This window comes from Hipposideros armiger, unplaced genomic scaffold, assembly GCF_001890085.2.
Source record: "Hipposideros armiger isolate ML-2016 unplaced genomic scaffold, ASM189008v1 scaffold_1163, whole genome shotgun sequence".
NCBI classification, from domain to species: Eukaryota; Metazoa; Chordata; class Mammalia; order Chiroptera; family Hipposideridae; genus Hipposideros; species Hipposideros armiger.
The window spans coordinates 88,730-107,238 of NW_017732513.1; the positions used below are offsets into that span (position 1 = coordinate 88,730).

The following is an 18,509-nucleotide window of genomic DNA, read 5'->3' on the forward strand; positions in this document are numbered from 1 at the left end:
TTTAAACCATATTTTGATAGAATATTTTTGCTTTTCTTCTCTTTATTTTACTCTCTTCACAGATAGTTGCCTTTGCAACAACTCCAGATGGATACAATCAAGAATTTCCACTGCCTCTAGTAATCAAAATTGAGGATGAAAATGATAACTACCCAATATTTACAGAAGAAATTTATATATTTACAGTTGCCGAAGGCAGCAGAATTGGTGAGTCCCCTCTTTTTTTTTTTTTTTATTGGAAATTGGCGACTCAGGGCAGCTCAGCTCCAGGTTGAGCTGTTGTTCAGCATCTTAGCTGTAGAGGGCAGCGTCACTGGCCCTCATATGTGGGATCCGAACTGGGGCCCCCTGGCATCCTAAGCCAGTTCTTAACCATCGCTCCACTCGGCCAGCCCGTGAGTCCCCTCTTTAACAACATTTGGCAACTAGATGTTTCAGTTCAAAAACCGAGTCTCACTGTGCCATGAATAGGCAGCATATCCTGCTGGCAAGGAAAAGGGACTTGCCAATCAGGCTGCTCTGGGTAGAAGTTTACTCTGCCTTTCACTAGCTCGCTGTGTGCTGTGACGCTAGGCAATTCTCTTCATCTTGACAAGCCTTAGTTTCCTTATCTGTAACGTGGGATATCAATATGCAAGACTGTCATGAAGATTAAATGAAGCATAACAAACATCGAATGCCAAGCACAGTGCCTAAAAAAAAGGAGTCACTCAATAAATGTTCTTTTGCTTTCCTGTGTGAGATAAAATAAGTACTTTTAAGAGAAAAAACTCTAAAAAGAATAAGCCATTGAGCAACTGGAATCTTAGCCTTGAAGAGGTCTACTGATGTTCTACAGTGATTAAATGATAATATTCTGGGTATGATCATAAAGGCCATTGAGATTAATACAAATGTTTTCTCAATCTTATGAAAATGGACCATTTTAGCTGGAAGGCCAAATGCGGTTTTTGAGTCTTCCTCTAGAAAAAGCTAACTAACCCAAGAATTTTCAGAGAAAACTGACCCACATGATCAATTTAAGTATAAGCTTACAAATAGAAAAAGGTTAAAAACTAATTAGAATTCTTTATTCCAGAAATACGAAGGCCATGGAGGGATTTTATCAACATTTATAAAATTACACATTAAACATAGTAAATATGGAAATGGCCACCAAATTCCAAAATGTTAGACTGCTGGGATATTTAAAAGGAAGTGATACTTTATGTAGAAATCTGCAAATTTGTAAAAGCTATTATAAAGTTGAAAAACTATTATAAAAGCTGATATGTAATTAAGTGGTCCCAAACATTTTTGAGGTGGATGGAGAGGAATGAAATAAAGAGAAAGTTGAAAATGGGAAAGTTTTGGAAATTAAAGAGGATTTTTCAATATGTAGGTTCTACCGTGGGACAGGTATGTGCAACTGACAAAGATGAACCTGACACGCTGCACACGCGCCTGAGGTACTCCATCCTCCAGCAGTTACCAGCATCACCCACCCTGTTTTCTATGCATCCTACTACAGGCGTGATCACCACGACATCATCTCAGCTAGATAGAGAGGTAACATAAATGTTAACAAATAAAACTTGGTTGTCACATGCTTATTTAATAGTACCTGTATATCTCTGTGTATCACCTGTAAATGTGTTTTTGAAAAGCATATCGTGAATCTAATTTTAGAAAAACTATCATTTTAAGTATTTTAATGACAATCATTCACCATGTAGTGCACTAATTTTGAACCTCTAATTCGTTCTCTGCTGAATTATGCTTTATAAAAACAGTTTTCCTAATATATTTATAGTACTAGAAACAAGTATCAAATATGAAAAGGGAAAGTTTTGGAACTGTGGAAATTTGCTATCTATATAGATACCAATGCTTTTTCTGTCTGCATCATCTCTTCCTCAATATGTTCATCTACATTCCTCTCCTTGCATAGAGTGCGAGTCTTTATCTCTCTGGCTTACCATTTTCAATTGACTGCTAGAAATCTTTATTTGAATGTTTTGCAGGTACCTAAAATGCAGGACATCTAAAATTGAACTCTCCTTCTAAACATACTCTCTTCCCATGTTTTCTAGTCAAAATGACATTAATGCGTTCTTTTTCTATTAATAATTTTTCAATTGCAACCTTGAATTCATATTCTCCAAATTGTGTTTGATATCTTCTTTTGTCCCTTACATCAAATCTCTTTCCAAAGCATGTTAATATTGCCTCCCAAATTATTTTGCTTATATATTCTGTCCATTTCCACTGCAACTAATCTTAGTTTAGTAATTTATTCACTTGGTTATTACCTCCTCCACCAAGCATTTATTCATCTGAATTCTTATAACAGTTTACCTGGCCTACTTACTACATTTATAATTTTTAATATATATATCCGGTATTTCTTTGATTCCTGAAACTTCATGTCAGATTCATTTCTTTTTCTATCTCTCATGGAATAGAGCAGTGGTCTTCAAATGTTCTAATTTCAAGGTCCCTTTACATTCTGAAATATTATTGAGGATTGCAAAGATCTTTTGTTTATATGGGTTGTATTTGTCAATATTTACTCCATTAGTTTTTAGAATTGATAAAAGCTTAGAATATGTATTTAATTACCCATTTAAAATTATAATAAATATATTACATGTTATCATGCATAACATTTTTATAAAAAATAATCACATTTTCCAAAACAATAAATAATTTACTGAGAAGAGTGACATTATTATGCATTTTTCCAAGTCTCTTTAATACCTGGCTTTATACAAGGCAGATGGATGCTTGTTTGTTTTTCTGCATTCACTCTGTTATAATATGTAGTCTTATATATAAAGAAAATCCAATATAATATACAGTTATAAAAGAGGAGGATTTTAATAGTAATTTCAGATCATTGTGGATGTTCATCTTTGGTACTACACCAAAACTTGACAAGTGGTAGTTTCCTAAATGTTTTTTGCAATTGTACTCTGAAGCCTTATCAATGAACGTTCATTCTCTGTTACATTAAAACCCATTGGTCTATCTTATATTATGTCTGCATAGTTTACCCATGTATGAAATCACCTCCTCACCTCCATTAATGTCAACAATGGTCGATAAAAGTTTTCTAGAATTCTCATTTTTGCTTAAACATTCCAATTTATTGGCAACAAATAATTTTTTTCCTTGAAGTGACATATTCACTTTATTTGACAAAATGTTTTCCAAATATATCAATGTGAATAACCAGAGGTGTTATTTTATGTAAAAATGGCATTCTTTAAAACAAAAAAACCAACAACAGTCAGATCAGCTCATAAGTCAAACAATCACACAAGTACTTTTTTTTTTTTTTTAAATTGGGGAATTGGGGGAGGTGACAGTGTTGGGGAATTGGGGAAGGGGACCAGCCAAGTTGTTGTTCTTCAATCCTAGTGGTGGAGGGCAGCAGTCGCCATCTGGCTGCCCATCGGCAGCTCGCGACCTCTAAGCTCAGGGTGCTGTGTTACACTCTTAGTTGCGGGTGGGCGTAGCCCACCATTGAACAGGCAGTCTTGTTGTTAGGAGCATGTGCTCTCGCCAGCTGAGCCATCCTGCCACCTGTTGGCAGCTCAGCGGCAGCTCAGCTTGGGTGCAGCCTCACTGGCCCATGTGGGAATCGAACTGGCAGCCTTGTTGCTCAGAGCTCGTGCTCTTAAGCTAACTCTTAACCAACTGAGCCACTTGGCCAGCCCCCACACAAGTACATTTTTGTGAGAGAAATGCCATACTATGTTATGCTGCTGAAGTGCTGTATGCATAGCTCCCATTTTTTCATATAGACTATATAGGTTGAAATTCATTAAAATTAATCATTTTTTACTACATCTTTAAGGAAATTTCCAAGTGAAACTGTCACTTATTTTATTTATAAATTCATTTATTTTTATGGTAGGTGCCAGTGAAGAATACAAAATCATTTGCTACATACTTGAATGCATGAATTAGTGCTATAGCTTTACATATTATACAGATTTTTTACCAAATTTATGTGTATAAGAAAAGCAGGTTATAAACCAATTTCTTTTTTATCATCAAGTCTTGAATAGGTCCTAAAGGCATTATTATTTTGTGTTGTTTATAATCCTTCCATATCTCAATTACTTACGATATAAAACCATTATGAGGAGAAACACATTTTTTAACTAGTGATAAGCCTTCTGCCATCTCTGATGAATGGAAAGTCCTAAGAGCCAGATTCTATTTTCCATGGAGAGAAAAATTATATGACCAGACCCTTGTTATCATGCTAACTTAATGATGTTATCAATGTAAACATTTAAAATCTATCTTTTTTAAAGAGGGATATTGCACTTTATTGTTTTCTTATAAGACTAGTTTAAGAGTCACTGCTATGTGTTTTTGAACATATTGTACTTTGGATAAGAAGGAAAGACTTTGATTTATTACTGGGCAATTTTAAATGTACTATGGCTTTATCTTTTCTTTCTGTTGAATAAAGTTAAAGCTAATTGACTCCATATTCTATGAGTAGTAGCTTAAACTTGAGAAACTACTCTATTTTTGTAAATTAATTGAAAATTACTAGTGTAAGGAAATTATTCTTCTGCCAGTGCATGAAAGTTAGGAAATTTAATAGTGTACCTCTTAAATTTTTAATGCAAGGAAAATTATATAGTGTCAATTCAGATTTTATGTATAATGTTGCTTTCACTTAATAAGTAAATTCTTACTTTCTTTTCAGGTAATTGATAAGTACCAGTTGAAAATAAAAGTACAGGACATGGATGGTCAATATTTTGGTTTGCAGACGACTGCAAGTTGCATCATTCAGATTGAAGATGTGAATGACAACTTGCCAACATTTACCCGTACTTCTGTAAGTACGATATTAATAAAAGAAAAACGTATAGCTCAGTGTTGGTTACTAAATATGCACACTTCCATCACGCCACATGATTTCAAATGAAGTATCCCTCTAGATAAGGTTTAAAATCATGTAAACAGTACTCTGGAAGTTAGAAGAAGCGGGCTTACTTCACATGGTGTTCTATTTTTGTGAGAGTTACTAATTAAACCTTTTTTGTTTGCTTTTATTATTTTAGTATGTGACATCAGTGGAAGAAAATACAGTTGATGTGGAAATCATACGTGTTAGCGTTGAGGATAAGGATTTAATCAATACCGCTAATTGGAGAGCTAATTATACCATTTTAAAGGGCAATGAAGATGGAAATTTCAAAATTGTAACAGATCCCAGAACCAATGAAGGAGTTCTATATGTCATTAAGGTAAGAATAAATGAGTAAATTAGTTATTTTTTTGTTGTTTATAATATTATAGATTAATGTACTAGAGTTAATGAAATGAAAGGAATCTGGTAAATGTAGGAATAAAATAGATGTATAGTTAAATGTAAATGCTATGTTCTTCATATATAATGGAATGAATATATTTATTTTGAGAACTGTTTTTTTTAAAGATTTTATTGGGGAATTGGGGAAGGGGAACAGTGTTGGAGAATTGGGGAAGGGGAACAGCCAAGTTGTTGTTCTTCAATCTTAGTTGTGGAGGGCACAGCTGGCTCAGCTTCAAGTCTAGTCAACATCCAGCCACTCAGCTCAAGGTGCCATGTTCAATCTTAGTTGCGGGTGGGCATAACCCACCTTCCCATGCAGGAGTCCAATCCACAACCTTGTTGTTAGGAGCACATGTTCTCACCAGCTGAGCCATCCTGCCACCTGTTGGCAGCTCAGCGGCAGCTCAGGTCGGGTGCAGCTCACTGGCCCATCTGGGAATCGAACCTGCGACTCTGTTGCTCAGAGCTCGTGCTCTTAACCAACTGAGCCACTTGGCCGGCCCGGGAACTATTTTTTTAAATTGAGGTATAATTGACATAACATTATATTAGTTTCAGGTGTACAATATAATTTCATACTTGTATATATGTTGCAAAGTGATCACCACAATTAATATCTGTCACCATACATAGTTACAAAGTTGTTTTTCTTGTGATGAGAACTTTCAAGATCCACTGTCTTAGCTACTTTCAGTGTGCAATATAGTATTATTAACTATAATCAGCATGCTGTACATTACATTCCTCTGACATTTATTATATAATTGGAAATTTGTATCTCTTGGCCAACTGATTCATTAGTCTATAAGTAGCACTTTAAATTTCAGAAACTATCTTCATAAATTAATTGAAAATTACTAATGTGAGGAACCATATAAAGGCATGATTTAAAAATATACATATGTGTATATTGAAATAATATGATATAGTATTCACTTTGTAACCAGTAGCTCTTAATTCAAAAACTGTGATCCCGGTGGGACAGTGCCAAACTTTCCTAGACCATTCATTCTGTAGCTCGGTCAGGGAGCCTTCACTTATTTATTGAATTTTCCAAATGATGAGTTACTCTTGGTCAGACCCGTAGGGAGGCTCTTTGTAGCCCTGCTGTCTGTATCCAGTTTACATTACATCCTTAGTTTCCTGGTTCAGAATGGGAATCCTCAGCCAATCGAAATGTAAATACTTCTAAAACCCCTTTTTAATACTCTTCTACAGCATCTCAGAAGAACTCACTGTTAATTCAAGAACCAGAGTTAGTCCATGAAACGATCTGGGCTCCTTTGGCTTTGAACTGAGTCATAGGCTTATATCTGCTGCATCTTTAACTAGAACGTGATTCGATCCTGAGTCTATGGATTTTCCCTTTTGTACATATTCACAAGGAGCATGGATCAAAAATGATGAATCCATTTTTTTTTAAAATGATGAAATTTAGCTGCAGTCTGTGGGTTAATTTCTGTTTCGAAATAGCAAAGAAATGTCCTTTAAATTTTGTCTCTTTATGCAACCCCTGTCCTAAACTTTGGTAGTCATTCTAAGAAGTAAATTTACTTCTTTGAAGTCTAAGACCTGACACAATTCCTGTCTCCCAGGAAATGGCTTCATTTATTCTCATTACAACTCCATATCAGGCAAAAACCAAAACCAAACAAACAAACAAAAACTTTCCATTAAACTCTGTACTACCAGTTTTTTTGGGAAGTAACTAGGATAGAAGAGGAAAAAAAGGGGGGTGGGGTGGGGAGAATATAATGTCCACAAGCTTTCTATTGTCTTGCCTCTCCTCTCTTAAAAATGTTTTATAAAATTTGTCCCATATTTTCTACCCTAAATCAGACAGAAATAATTTTCTTCATCTCAGGAGGGTAGGATAAGCTGTCCCAAAATTAATTAATGGAGTAGTAAATAACTGTTAGTGTATGGACCCCCTCAAGTGTTAACCACGAAACAACTTCATTAAATACTTTCTGAAATGCTTATCAGGACCTATGATATTACTTGTGTTAAATTTGCCATTGGGGAACATTTTGTTTGTTTTGTTTGTTTTTGTTTTGTTTTGTTTTTTGTTTTTTTGCTCGCCTTACCAAATACTCAGTCATTTGAAGGAGTGCCGTCCTCCCACTACCATCTCGTTTCTGGGTATATGTTTAATATTCTCATGACTATTCCCAACACAGCACTTCTGTATGTCCAAATTGAACTCGTTACACACACTAGTTAGCATTGCCAGATATTAAATGTCTTGAACTGATTTTCAACACACTTGGTTTTGTAGCCACTGAATTTTGAAGAAAGACAACAGGTGACCCTGCAGATCGGTGTAGTTAATGAAGCTCCATATTCTAAAGACTTTGGTTCAAAATCAGCCATGAGCACGGCAACGGTTATTGTGAATGTGAGAGACCAGGATGAGGGCCCCGAGTGTCTCCCTCCAGTACAAACCGTTCGAATTAAAGAAAACGCACCAGTGAGGACTGAGATCAATGGCTATAAGGCCTATGACCCAGAAACAAGAAGCAGCAAAGGCATCAGGTATTTGAAACTTAATTTAACTCCAAATTTACCATGGTTTTAAAATGTATAACTTATTTTGATACCCGTGTTTTAACTTGGCTTAAGGTACATTTTATTATTTTCACTCATCATTTTTAACAGCTATAAGAAAGTAAATGATCCAAAAGGCTGGGTCACTGTGGATGAAAACACGGGATCAATCACAACTTTCAGAAGCTTGGATAGAGAGGCGGAGTCTATCACAAAAGGTGTATATAATGTTACAATCCTTGCGTCAGACAGAGGTGAGCACTTCGTTTAAGTCCGCTGTATACATTCTCAAGATGTATTCCTCCTCCCCAGATGACATAGAGAGTAATTGAGAGGCTAGCTATAATTTCTTAACTCATGTGCTTTCTAATAGCCCTTTCAGTTTTTCATGTAATTATAAAATAACTTAGTCACAGAAATCCTAGAAACTTAAATAATTTATGAAATTTAAATAATTATTTAAAGTTGAGAAAATTTCTTCAGTCATATTAGCTTCAATTTATGTAGTCATAGGTCTTAAAATATTAACTTTGGCAAGAAGATTCATTACAGAGGGAACATGCTTATTGCCATATAATACACTCGTAGAAAACAGTTCTGTCTTCTTATAAGAGCTAACAATGTCCTCGGGGGTTAGAATTCTGATTAAGGTCATTATATAAAAATAAATCATAGTCATGATTAATTGTGTATCAAAATTAAAAAGAAGCAGCACAAATCCATATAATTAAATAAAATGTAAAATCATGTTCTTCGATTCCTATAAAATGGAAGGAAATACGAACACAATGATTAGTGCATAAAATATAGTATTACCATAACATACCTTTGAACTTTGTGCCTCTTTAAAATAAATACGCTAACTATAAACGTAAATTATTACACTATAACATGCAAAATTAGAGTTTAGAAGTTTTAGATATTATAATTCTCTCTAAATTAATGAATATATTTTTATTTACTCAGCACTGCAGTCAGAATATATTTTAAAATGGAAGATCCAGGTTTTTCTTTAATTTGGGGATATTCTCAGCAATTATCTCTTTAAATATTTCTCCCCTGCCATTCTACTTATTCTCTTCCTCTAGTCTCTATTAGATAAATGTTGCTGTTTTATTTCTACTGGAATTGGAGCTATAATTTCATTATTGTTTAAACAGTTATCCTTCTTTCTGTTTTTGAAGATGCTAAATATACATGTTTCAAAAATGTTTTGCATGAAGTAAGTTAATCTTCTGATTGGTGATTTTGTTGGCTTTCCTTCTTAGCATTAACCTACTCCCTCTGGAATTTTAATTTTCAGGCGTACATTAAGTGGCAGGTATTTTGGTTTGCTTTCTGTCTTCGGTTTTTCCTCTCCCAATTCCCCATCTTAACTAGCAGTCACACGTGCCTCCAGTTCATCCTTTGCTGTGGCACACCTTTCAGAACCAGTTCTTAACTTGGTGGGCCGTGGCTCCTGACCCATGATGGCGCTGGGTTAGGATCCTGTTGCCTTGGTCGAGGTTGTGACTACAGGACTGTACCTGGTCTTCCAGCTTCCCTAGGCCAGCAGCTTCTTATAAGACACAACCCCAGGCAGTGGGTGGCACAGGTTTTTCATTTTGTAATCCACCCCTGATGTCCAAGGCTTCCTTATTAAGCAGAAAGAATAAATGATTTAGAGACAGAACTCTGGATTTGTGTTCAGGTTTGGACTTCCTAACCATATTACTAATTTGTGGCCTGGACCCAAGACCACTTCATCTTTGAACCCCCCGTATTTTACAGTGCCCTGTACAAAGTAATTATTTAGTAAAATTTTATTGACTTCATAGAATAGATAAATTCTTTAGGCTGCACTCCAGAATGATTGTTTTGGTTTGCACATGATTTCCCACTTTTGGGGTTTTCGCCCTTTGAACATTTCCATGTGCTATATTTGTTCTAATCTTCCAAATACATATCTTGTAACTTTGAATTTCCCTTCTCCAAAACCGTAAGTGCTTTCTCTGTGTATATTAAGCGCCAAGCTCCCTAGGGACGCTTGGCTCTTCTCTCTAGTGTCAGCTCCCCCAAATCTGCCTCCCCCTTCATTATGTCTAGAATACAGATGTGCATGCTGTGTTTTTCCACCTCTTCGAATTTCCTTGTACTTTTAAATATATCAGAAATGCCCTTGTCCGCACTCTCTTCCTTTCTCCTTCTAAAAATCAGTCAAAACTTACCTCCGTAAAAGTTTCCATGTCTATTGCAGCTATTTAATGAATGAATGACAATCTAAGTAGCAACTATTACCTGTACAACCCATTTGAAAGTGATAATGTTTTACTTTTAACATTCCCTAAGGACAGAGCCTGTGACTATGCTTGTCAGTCATGTATGTTACAGTGCCTAATATTTAAAAAAATGTTTTTGATGTATAATTTCCTAATGAAAGCACAAAACATTAAAAAATTGTATCTTTATATCTGATTTTCTAGGTGGAAGAACATGTACTGGGACGCTGGGAATTATCCTTGAAGACGTGAATGATAATGGCCCATTAATACGTAGACAAACAGTGATAGTCTGCAAACCTGTCATGTCCTCCGCAGAGATTGTTGCTTTTGATCCTGATGACGTTATAAATGGCCCACCCTTTAGCTTCAGTTTGGAGAGTGTTCCTGATTCAGACATACAGAGAACGTGGAGACTGACAAAAATTAATGGTATGCATTTCTTTTGTTTTACTTTGTTCTTTTTTTTTTTCAAATTAAGTTTCTCGGGGTGATGGTGGTTAGTAAAATCACATAGGTTTCAAGAGTACAATTCCATAATATATCATCTGTATGTCACATTGTGTGCTCACCACCCAGAGTCAGTTCTCCTTCCATCACCATATATTTGACCTCTTACCCTCTGGTAACCACTAAACTGTTGTCTGTTTCTATGAGTTTTTGTTTCTTTGTGTGTTTGCCTTGTTCTTTTGTTGCTTTCAGTTTTATATCCCACATATGAGTGAAGTCATGTGGTTCTCGACTTTTTCTGTCTGGCTTATTTCACTTAGCATAATAATCTCAAGATCCATCCATGTTGTCACAAATGGCAGTATTTCATCTTATGGCAGATGGTATGTACTTGCAAACATTTTGTCCTTTTCAACATCAGGACGTCTAAAATACTTTATTTCTTTTTTAACTCAGTTTATTGAGATAACATTCATTAATAACATTATATAAGTTTCGGGTGTACAATTCTATAATACATCATCTATATATCACAGTGTGTGTTAACCACCTGAAGTCTAGTCCCCTCCCATCACCATATATTTGACCCCCTTCACCCTCTTCATCTTCCTCCCACGCTAAGATACTTTTTTTCTTGATGAAATACAAGAATAATTCTCCATGTGGGAATCACCAATGAAAAAAGGCAAGTTTCTCAGGTTTAGTATGGTGGGAAATGGGTCTCTCTAGTGCCTCTCTCTAATCAATCCAATGCCAGGATTTCTTTAGGAATTACGTGAATTCTCATTCTCACTCCAAACACACACACACACACACACACACACACACACACCCCCTTAGAGTGGGTCTAATATAATCACTTCCTGACTAGTATACCCCCTTATCTACATGACTTCTTGTTGTTGTTGTTGTTTTTGTTCAGCTGAGCCATCCTGCTACCTGTCTGCAGCTCAGCGGCTGCTCAGCGGCTGCTCATCTCAGGCTGGACTCAAACCGCTGTTGCTCAGAGCTCAAACTCTTGAGCGAGCTCTTAACCAACTGAGCCACTCGGCTGGCCCTTCTACATGACTTCTTTAAATGCTAATGATTCCACAATTGAATCCCCATGTATCACGGTCTGTTCTTCAGGAAGCAGACTCTGAGACAGAGTTTCTCAGGCAGATGTTTATTAAGGAGTTTCCTTGTCATCAATAGCTGTGACAGAAAGGGAAGCAGGATTGGGCAAAAAGACAAGTCAAGCTGCAACTGGGGCCAAAAGACAGTCTCAGCCAACCCCATGGGGACTCTCTGCTAATTGGCTTTCCAGAGTGGCCCCAAGCTGAGCCTCTCCACTCTCTCCTTGCTCCACTTTCTCCTTCCTGCCAACAAGGAGAGGCGCAATCTCTGAAGGTGCTGGGAGCCTCCCAAGCAGCTAGGACAGTAAGTCCCTGATTGTAGGGGGGGGGGTGGGGGTGCATCACAGTGTCCGCCATACTATTTCTCCTCTCGGTGCTGCATTGACTCCTGACCTTTTCTTATCTATTGTTTTCTACTTGGGATTCTCCCCCAACTTGGCTTCTGATCTGTACTTCGACTGTACCCACGACGGGTTCTATGGCGACAAGAATGGCAAAAGTAAAGGGGACCCCCTCCATACCACCGTGTCTTCACTCCCTACATCAGCTCTTAACCCTCCAGCATGTTCTCCATCTCCTGACGATATACGACCCATGTGCCGTGGGGTCCTGGTCTCCCTGCCGTCCTGCATTCATGACTCAAGATCCCATGTAAACTGAATGGGGCTTGTCCTTAAAATGCCCCGAAATAGTTTTCATCCCCAGGCTTTCACTGGATATTCCTCAAATTTCTATTATGGTAAATTAGAAAAGAAAGGTCAGGAAAGAAGGGAAATGGAGAATGGGCTGGGGGAGAGAAAGAAGGACATGGAGAAGCTATGGTGGCAAGTTAAGGCAGTGTCCAGAATGTCGGCTATAACTCTGATGAATCATGTAGAAGAAAATATACACTGAATGTTTATATTAAAAATGTTAAAGCGGTGATAAAAACCAGTCTCTTAACTCTTATTAGTTGGGATAGAATTTATTTATGTGTAAATAAATATGTAATTATAAAAACCAAAAGACCCTTTTTAAGAGGCAGCGTAGACCAAGCTTTATAGGCAGTGTATTTGCAATGGCTGTAGATTGGAATTACTCAGTCCGTTCACGTTTACAGTCTTGTAGCAGTCACGCTGTCCCATCAAGAATATCCATTTGTGGAAAATTTGATGACTTACCCTATCACTGGCTGTTTATGCTCAGGAGAAATCAGTGGCATTCTATAATGCTTGGTTTTATTTTCTTTCAGATACAGCAGCACGTCTTTCATATCAAAATGACCCTCCATTTGGATCATATTCAGTGCCTGTCAGAGTTGCAGATAAACATGGCCTGTCCCGTATCACTCCATTGAACGTTGTAGTGTGTGACTGTGTTACAGAAGATGACTGCACAAGCCGCATAGACTCAAGGACAGCTGGTGGTGCAGAAATAAAACTTGGAAAGTGGGCCATCCTTGCAATATTGTTGGGCATAGCCTTGCTGTTTTGTAAGTCCCTTTATGAACTCAAATAATAGCCTTAAAATAACTTTCAAGATGCATTCTTAGATCAACACTGTTAGCTATCGCTGTTCATTTGTATATAGCTGTATTTCTATTTAACACACATATTTAATGTACATGTTGAAAGTGCATTTATAGTTCTAGTGTTACTGAGCATAAACGTAAAATGTAACCCAGAAATCCAGCAGTTAGCATGTCTTCGTGGCATACCTGGTTAAGGCAGAGTTTTCTATTTTATGCTACTTTGACACAAGCAATCATATATTCGTTTTCTGGAAAGCTGTATTAGTTCATCATAAATTCATAACTTCACATTGTTTTATGATGAACTGAAGTAATTTCTCTCATTCTGCAGGTATCTTATTTACCTTAGTCTGTGGGGCTACTGGGGCAGGCAAAAAGCCGAAAGCAATTCCTGAGGACGTAGCCCAGCAGAACCTCATTGTGTCAAACACTGAAGCTCCTGGAGATGACAAAGTGGTGAGTAGTTTGTCTTTTTCAATAAATTTTTTTTTTTTTTTTAGCTGAGCCATCCTGCCACCTGTTGGCAGCTCAGCGGCTGCTCAGCTCGGGCTGGACTCGAACCGCTGTTGCTCAGAGCTCAAACTCTTGGAGCGAGCTCTTAACCAACTGAGCCACTCGGCCGGCCCTAGTTTGTCTTTTTCAAATAAACACAAAAGATAAAGTGGCTTGACTAACCATAATTATCTTTTCTGAACAAAGTTCTTTTGAAATCAGGTAAATATATATAAATATATAGATATAGATATAGATATATTGACATTGGTCCCATGGAACAGATAAAATGACATTGATCCCCACAGCAATAGATAGCATTTCAATTTAGCCATATAGTGTTGTTTAATAGTAAAAATTTTTCAGCTTGTCCTTATTATTTTCTACTTCAAATTTTTCATGAGTTCAACTTTAGGCCTGTCTTTTTTTATATATTGAAACTGCTGTTTGTGTTGTAAAAATGTTTCACTTAATTATTCACAGATCATTAGCATAATTGTTTTAATTATTTCTGGCAACAGCAATAAAATGACTATAAGCTTTGATCAGTGTGAGAAGAACTTTATTGGAGTCTTTCAGACTCTTGTGTGGATTAGTGAGGAGGCTTAGGTCCAATATAAGAAACAGCAATGTTAGCAAGTGACTATATTGCTCCAGGTTTGATTTCTAGCCTAGTATGTGGATGAGGAACAAGTCAATTCCCCACAAAAAGCATCATCGATGATTAGAGCAGGAAAAATGCAACATAGAAAATTAGTGGCCAAAGCTTTGGTGTTCTTATTTTCATACTGATGTATTTTTATTTCGATCGCAAGGATTTATTATTGCAGCTAAGATTTTTGTGGCAACTTTATTTCTATTATTTTTGTTTTAGTTGAAGGGGAATTAGGTTAGACACTGAATAAAAATACTGATCATTATTTTCATTTCTGCCCTAGTCAGATGAAAGGAATGAATTTAAACTAAGGGTAAATGCATGTAATACAATAGTACTAGAATCCTGATTTTGAGATGTGAGATGCTGAAAGGCTTTAACAAATGAAGTTGTACAGTATTCTAAGAAGTTTTTAAAGAAGGAACATACATTAAGCTTTCCAATCTGTCTCAAGGTGCAAACTACTTGACATCGAGAATTTGCTTATTGTACTCCGTGTAGTACTGGGGTTACAATAGTGCTCAGGATTGCCCAGACAGATTTAGTTCCTGCCCTTAGAGACCTTACTTTCTAGCACAAAAAAAATTCATTGTATTGTTTGCATGTGTGTGTGTTTTGTTTTTTTTTCTTCCTTTTTTTTTTCCTGTATTTCCCTAATGCAAACTGCTTCATTTCAGTGTTCTGTGAATGGCTTCACAACACATGCTGTAGGCTGTTCGGCTCAGGGAGTCTGTGGTACTATGGGATCAGGAGTGAAAAATGGAGTGCAGGAGACCATTGAAATGGTGAAAGGAGGACACCAGACCTTGGAACCGTGCCAGGGGGCCGGCCATCATCACACGCTGGAATTGTGTAAGGGAGGTGGACAGCACACCCTGGATTCCTGCAGAGGAGGCATCGTGGAGGTGGACAACAGCAGATGCACTTACTCGGAGTGGCATTGTTTCACTCAGCCCCGTCTTGGTGAAGTGAGTTTCCCTACATGTCCTACAAATCTATTTTGATTTCTTTTCAACTTTCTAAAGAATTGCAATGTAGTGACCTGACCTTTATTTTTTATTAGTTTACTAATGGGAAAGTTGTTTTCCTTAACTTTGATTTAGTTATGTTCTGATGCGATGCAGATCTTTACTTTTCCTCACATTTTGTTTGATTTTTAGTTCTTACTGAAATAATGTGACATATTTAATTTTTTTTCTCATGACTTCACGTCAAAGCTTCCCACCTGACAAGTCATGCCTTAGAAATCAGAAGTGTGATACAAGATAATTATAGCCTGCACACTCACTATGCCTATCTGGGAAGATCTGAGCCCACATCAATTTGGGTTCAGTTTAATGGATGCACTTTACATTAGCCATAATTTTGAAAGGGAAAGTAATGATTACTTAAAACGAACACTTGTATACTTGCTGTCACATGTATAACTTTTAGAAACATGCTAAATAGTGAATTTATAGTGTGATTTATGATACAGACCAATCATGTGCATTTTTTGTATGTAGGAATCCATTAGAGGACACACTCTGATTAAAAATTAAAACAATGAAAGGTAAATCAAAGCCATTATTTTTATGTTAGTAAGTTTTGGTGTTTAAAATAATAATAATAAAATATGTTGTGTTTCTCCCCTTGGCAGAGGGTACAGCTTTGTGATCAAGATGACAATCATAAGCATGCTCAAGACTACGTCCTTACGTACAACTACGAAGGAAAGGGATCGGTGGCGGGCTCTGTAGGCTGTTGCAGTGAACGACAGGAAGAAGATGGACTTGAATTTTTGGATCATTTGGAACCCAAATTTAGGACACTAGCAGAAACGTGCATAAGGAGATGAGTGCATTCTAATAAGTCTACAAAAGTCAGTGGCTTTATCACTTTTTTTTTTTTTCAACTTAAAAGCCCGGACATTTTAAAACTAGAAAATACAGTGTTTGGGGCTTTTCCCCCATTATTTTGATAGGATCTTCATAGGATAATGCACATTTATTGAGAAATGCTGTAAATAATTGCACAAATTTCCCAATTCTTCCTCAGTTTTCAATTGCTTGTCTTCACCCAAACAAATCTACAGAAATAGAAATATTAAGGAAGTCTGTGTTATTGTTTACATATGGGTATAGTAACAACAGCCAATTTATAGTGCAATAAAATAGAATTAATTTAAGTCTGTATCATAGACTACTTAAAGTACAACCTAATAGAAAACTGTAGAGATCTTGCTTTAACATGATCTCCAATTACCTAGTTAATTAATTGTGTGTGTGGTGCTTGAAGACTGTTCTCCTAAGCATTCTAAAGTATGTATACTACATTCTTAATATCGGTTTATTCTTGTAACATGACCTTTCTTCATAATGCAAAGGGAGACTCCCCACCAGGCACTGACTGTTATTACACTTCCATTTTGGTGGAGTTTAGTTTCTAGGTTGTATTCTATATGAAATCCTATACTGAGTCTACATTTCCTCTGTTACCAACCTTGTCAGCAAAATTTAAGTTTAGAAAATCCTTTAAGAATGTAATTTTACTCCTGCAAGGTTTTGCGCGCTCTCTCTCTCCTCCTCTCCCTCTCTCTCCCTCCCTCCCTCTCCCTCTCCCTGCGCCCCCTTCTTTCCTCCTCCTCCCCTCTCCTTCTCCCTCTCCTTCTCTTTTTCCTTCTCTATCTCTTTCTCTCCTCTTTGTTTTTTTAAAATTCCTACTTGGGTTGAAGAATTTAAATATTTTTAAAAGCCATTGCTCTTATAAAGTGAGTTATACTGTTTCCGTTTTCTGTCAGGGCATGTATTCCTGGTTTTTCTTAAAATCAATGGAATGTTCACTTTATTGTTTCAAATACCTTTGTAATTGCTTCATTATTTCTTCAACAGGGAACTTTTAATTTTGCCTTTGAAACTGTAGAAATGTGTCATGTTTTCATTAGATGCAACTTTCTAACAAAAAGAATAGTGTAAAAAAATTAAAATTGGGATGTGGTTATTTTGTATATAATAGGCTATTTACAGTTTATATTTTTAATGCAAGGATACAGTTTATAAATGCAAAATAGTGACTTTTTAAAATAAATTGAAATACAGAGATTGTGAAAGCTCTCCAGGAACAACTTTTATAACTTTTTAGATGACACGTCTAGTCATACCCTATGTGTTTGTAAAGCTACTTTTTAATACCTTAAGATTACAGTTTTTAACAAATGTAGAGCAAACTATTTAAATTTTGAAACAATAAGACAAAATTAAACTCAATAGTTAACCAAATTCCAGGCCAGGTTTCACAGCTGATTTCAGTCAGTTAATTTTCTATGTATGCTAACCATGTGGACGTTTTAAATGTATTTCTAATATATGTGATTATTAGTAATATGCTTCTCTTGAATTCACAAGGTTGGCTTATAACAATTATTTTTGAAGATTAACATTGGGTAATTGTTTAATAATCAGTTTATCTTTTCAATAGTTTCATTACTGCTCAGTCAAATATACTGTTTTGCAAAGTTATTTTTAATAAATTATGTACAGAATTTTTGTCTATTACTAGTTACGGTAAAGTAAGTCAAGTAGTCTTTAAAAATTAGTATGAGTTTGTTAATCACGTGTCTAATATGAGCTTTCTGGATTTTGTTTTCTTAAGAGAAATGGGTCTCTTTTTTAGAATCTTCTTCTACATTTTTTAGAATTTTAGAGTTTGATTTAAAGAGATCATTGGTCCATTGTCATCACCACATTTATATAAATTTTCTATTCTAAAAACTGTGATACTATGGGATACTGGTTAAGTTGCATAATTTTTTGTCTGTTTTTTGGGTCTTTTTTTTAATAATAAAATGGGGGATAATAATAGAGTTCCTTTCCTAGGGTGACTGTAAGACCTTTGAATAAAAAAATGTTTTTTAAGCATGAAAGTTACACAGAATGATTCACCTTAAATCACTCCTAATAATACTGAATGTTTTTAAATATATCACAAATACGATCTATTTCATATTAACAAAAATCAAACAAGAAAATAGGATAATGGAAAGGGCTTGTTTTTGTTTTTGACTTTAGAATGTTTGTCAGTTGCGTGCAAGCCTCTTCATAATGATCACTTGATAGCTGGGTGTTATATGTCCAGAGGTTCAGAACCTACATTGCGAAGATTGCTGAAGCTTCTGTAA

The 18,509-nt window shown here is 36.1% G+C and overlaps 1 protein-coding gene across 2 annotated transcripts in view; it reads left to right on the forward strand.

Moving 5' to 3' along the window:
- The window catches only part of DSC2 (desmocollin 2), a 30,163-nt gene extending 13,193 nt beyond the window's left edge, over positions 1-16,970 (forward strand). The window contains exons 6-17 of one of the 2 annotated variants that reach the window (XM_019632674.1): positions 63-207; positions 1,382-1,548; positions 4,712-4,846; positions 5,073-5,258; positions 7,605-7,861; positions 7,985-8,127; positions 10,336-10,563; positions 12,928-13,167; positions 13,538-13,662; positions 15,031-15,321; positions 15,859-15,905; positions 15,993-16,085. In XM_019632674.1, coding sequence (XP_019488219.1) covers positions 63-207; positions 1,382-1,548; positions 4,712-4,846; positions 5,073-5,258; positions 7,605-7,861; positions 7,985-8,127; positions 10,336-10,563; positions 12,928-13,167; positions 13,538-13,662; positions 15,031-15,321; positions 15,859-15,894 — 1,953 coding nt within the window. In that variant the 3' untranslated portion in view covers positions 15,895-15,905; positions 15,993-16,085. Of the gene's footprint in view, positions 1-62; positions 208-1,381; positions 1,549-4,711; positions 4,847-5,072; positions 5,259-7,604; positions 7,862-7,984; positions 8,128-10,335; positions 10,564-12,927; positions 13,168-13,537; positions 13,663-15,030; positions 15,322-15,858; positions 15,906-15,992 lie in introns of both variants that reach the window. The other variant, XM_019632673.1, reaches the window with a different exon arrangement.
- Positions 16,971-18,509: the final 1,539 nt, after the last annotated feature.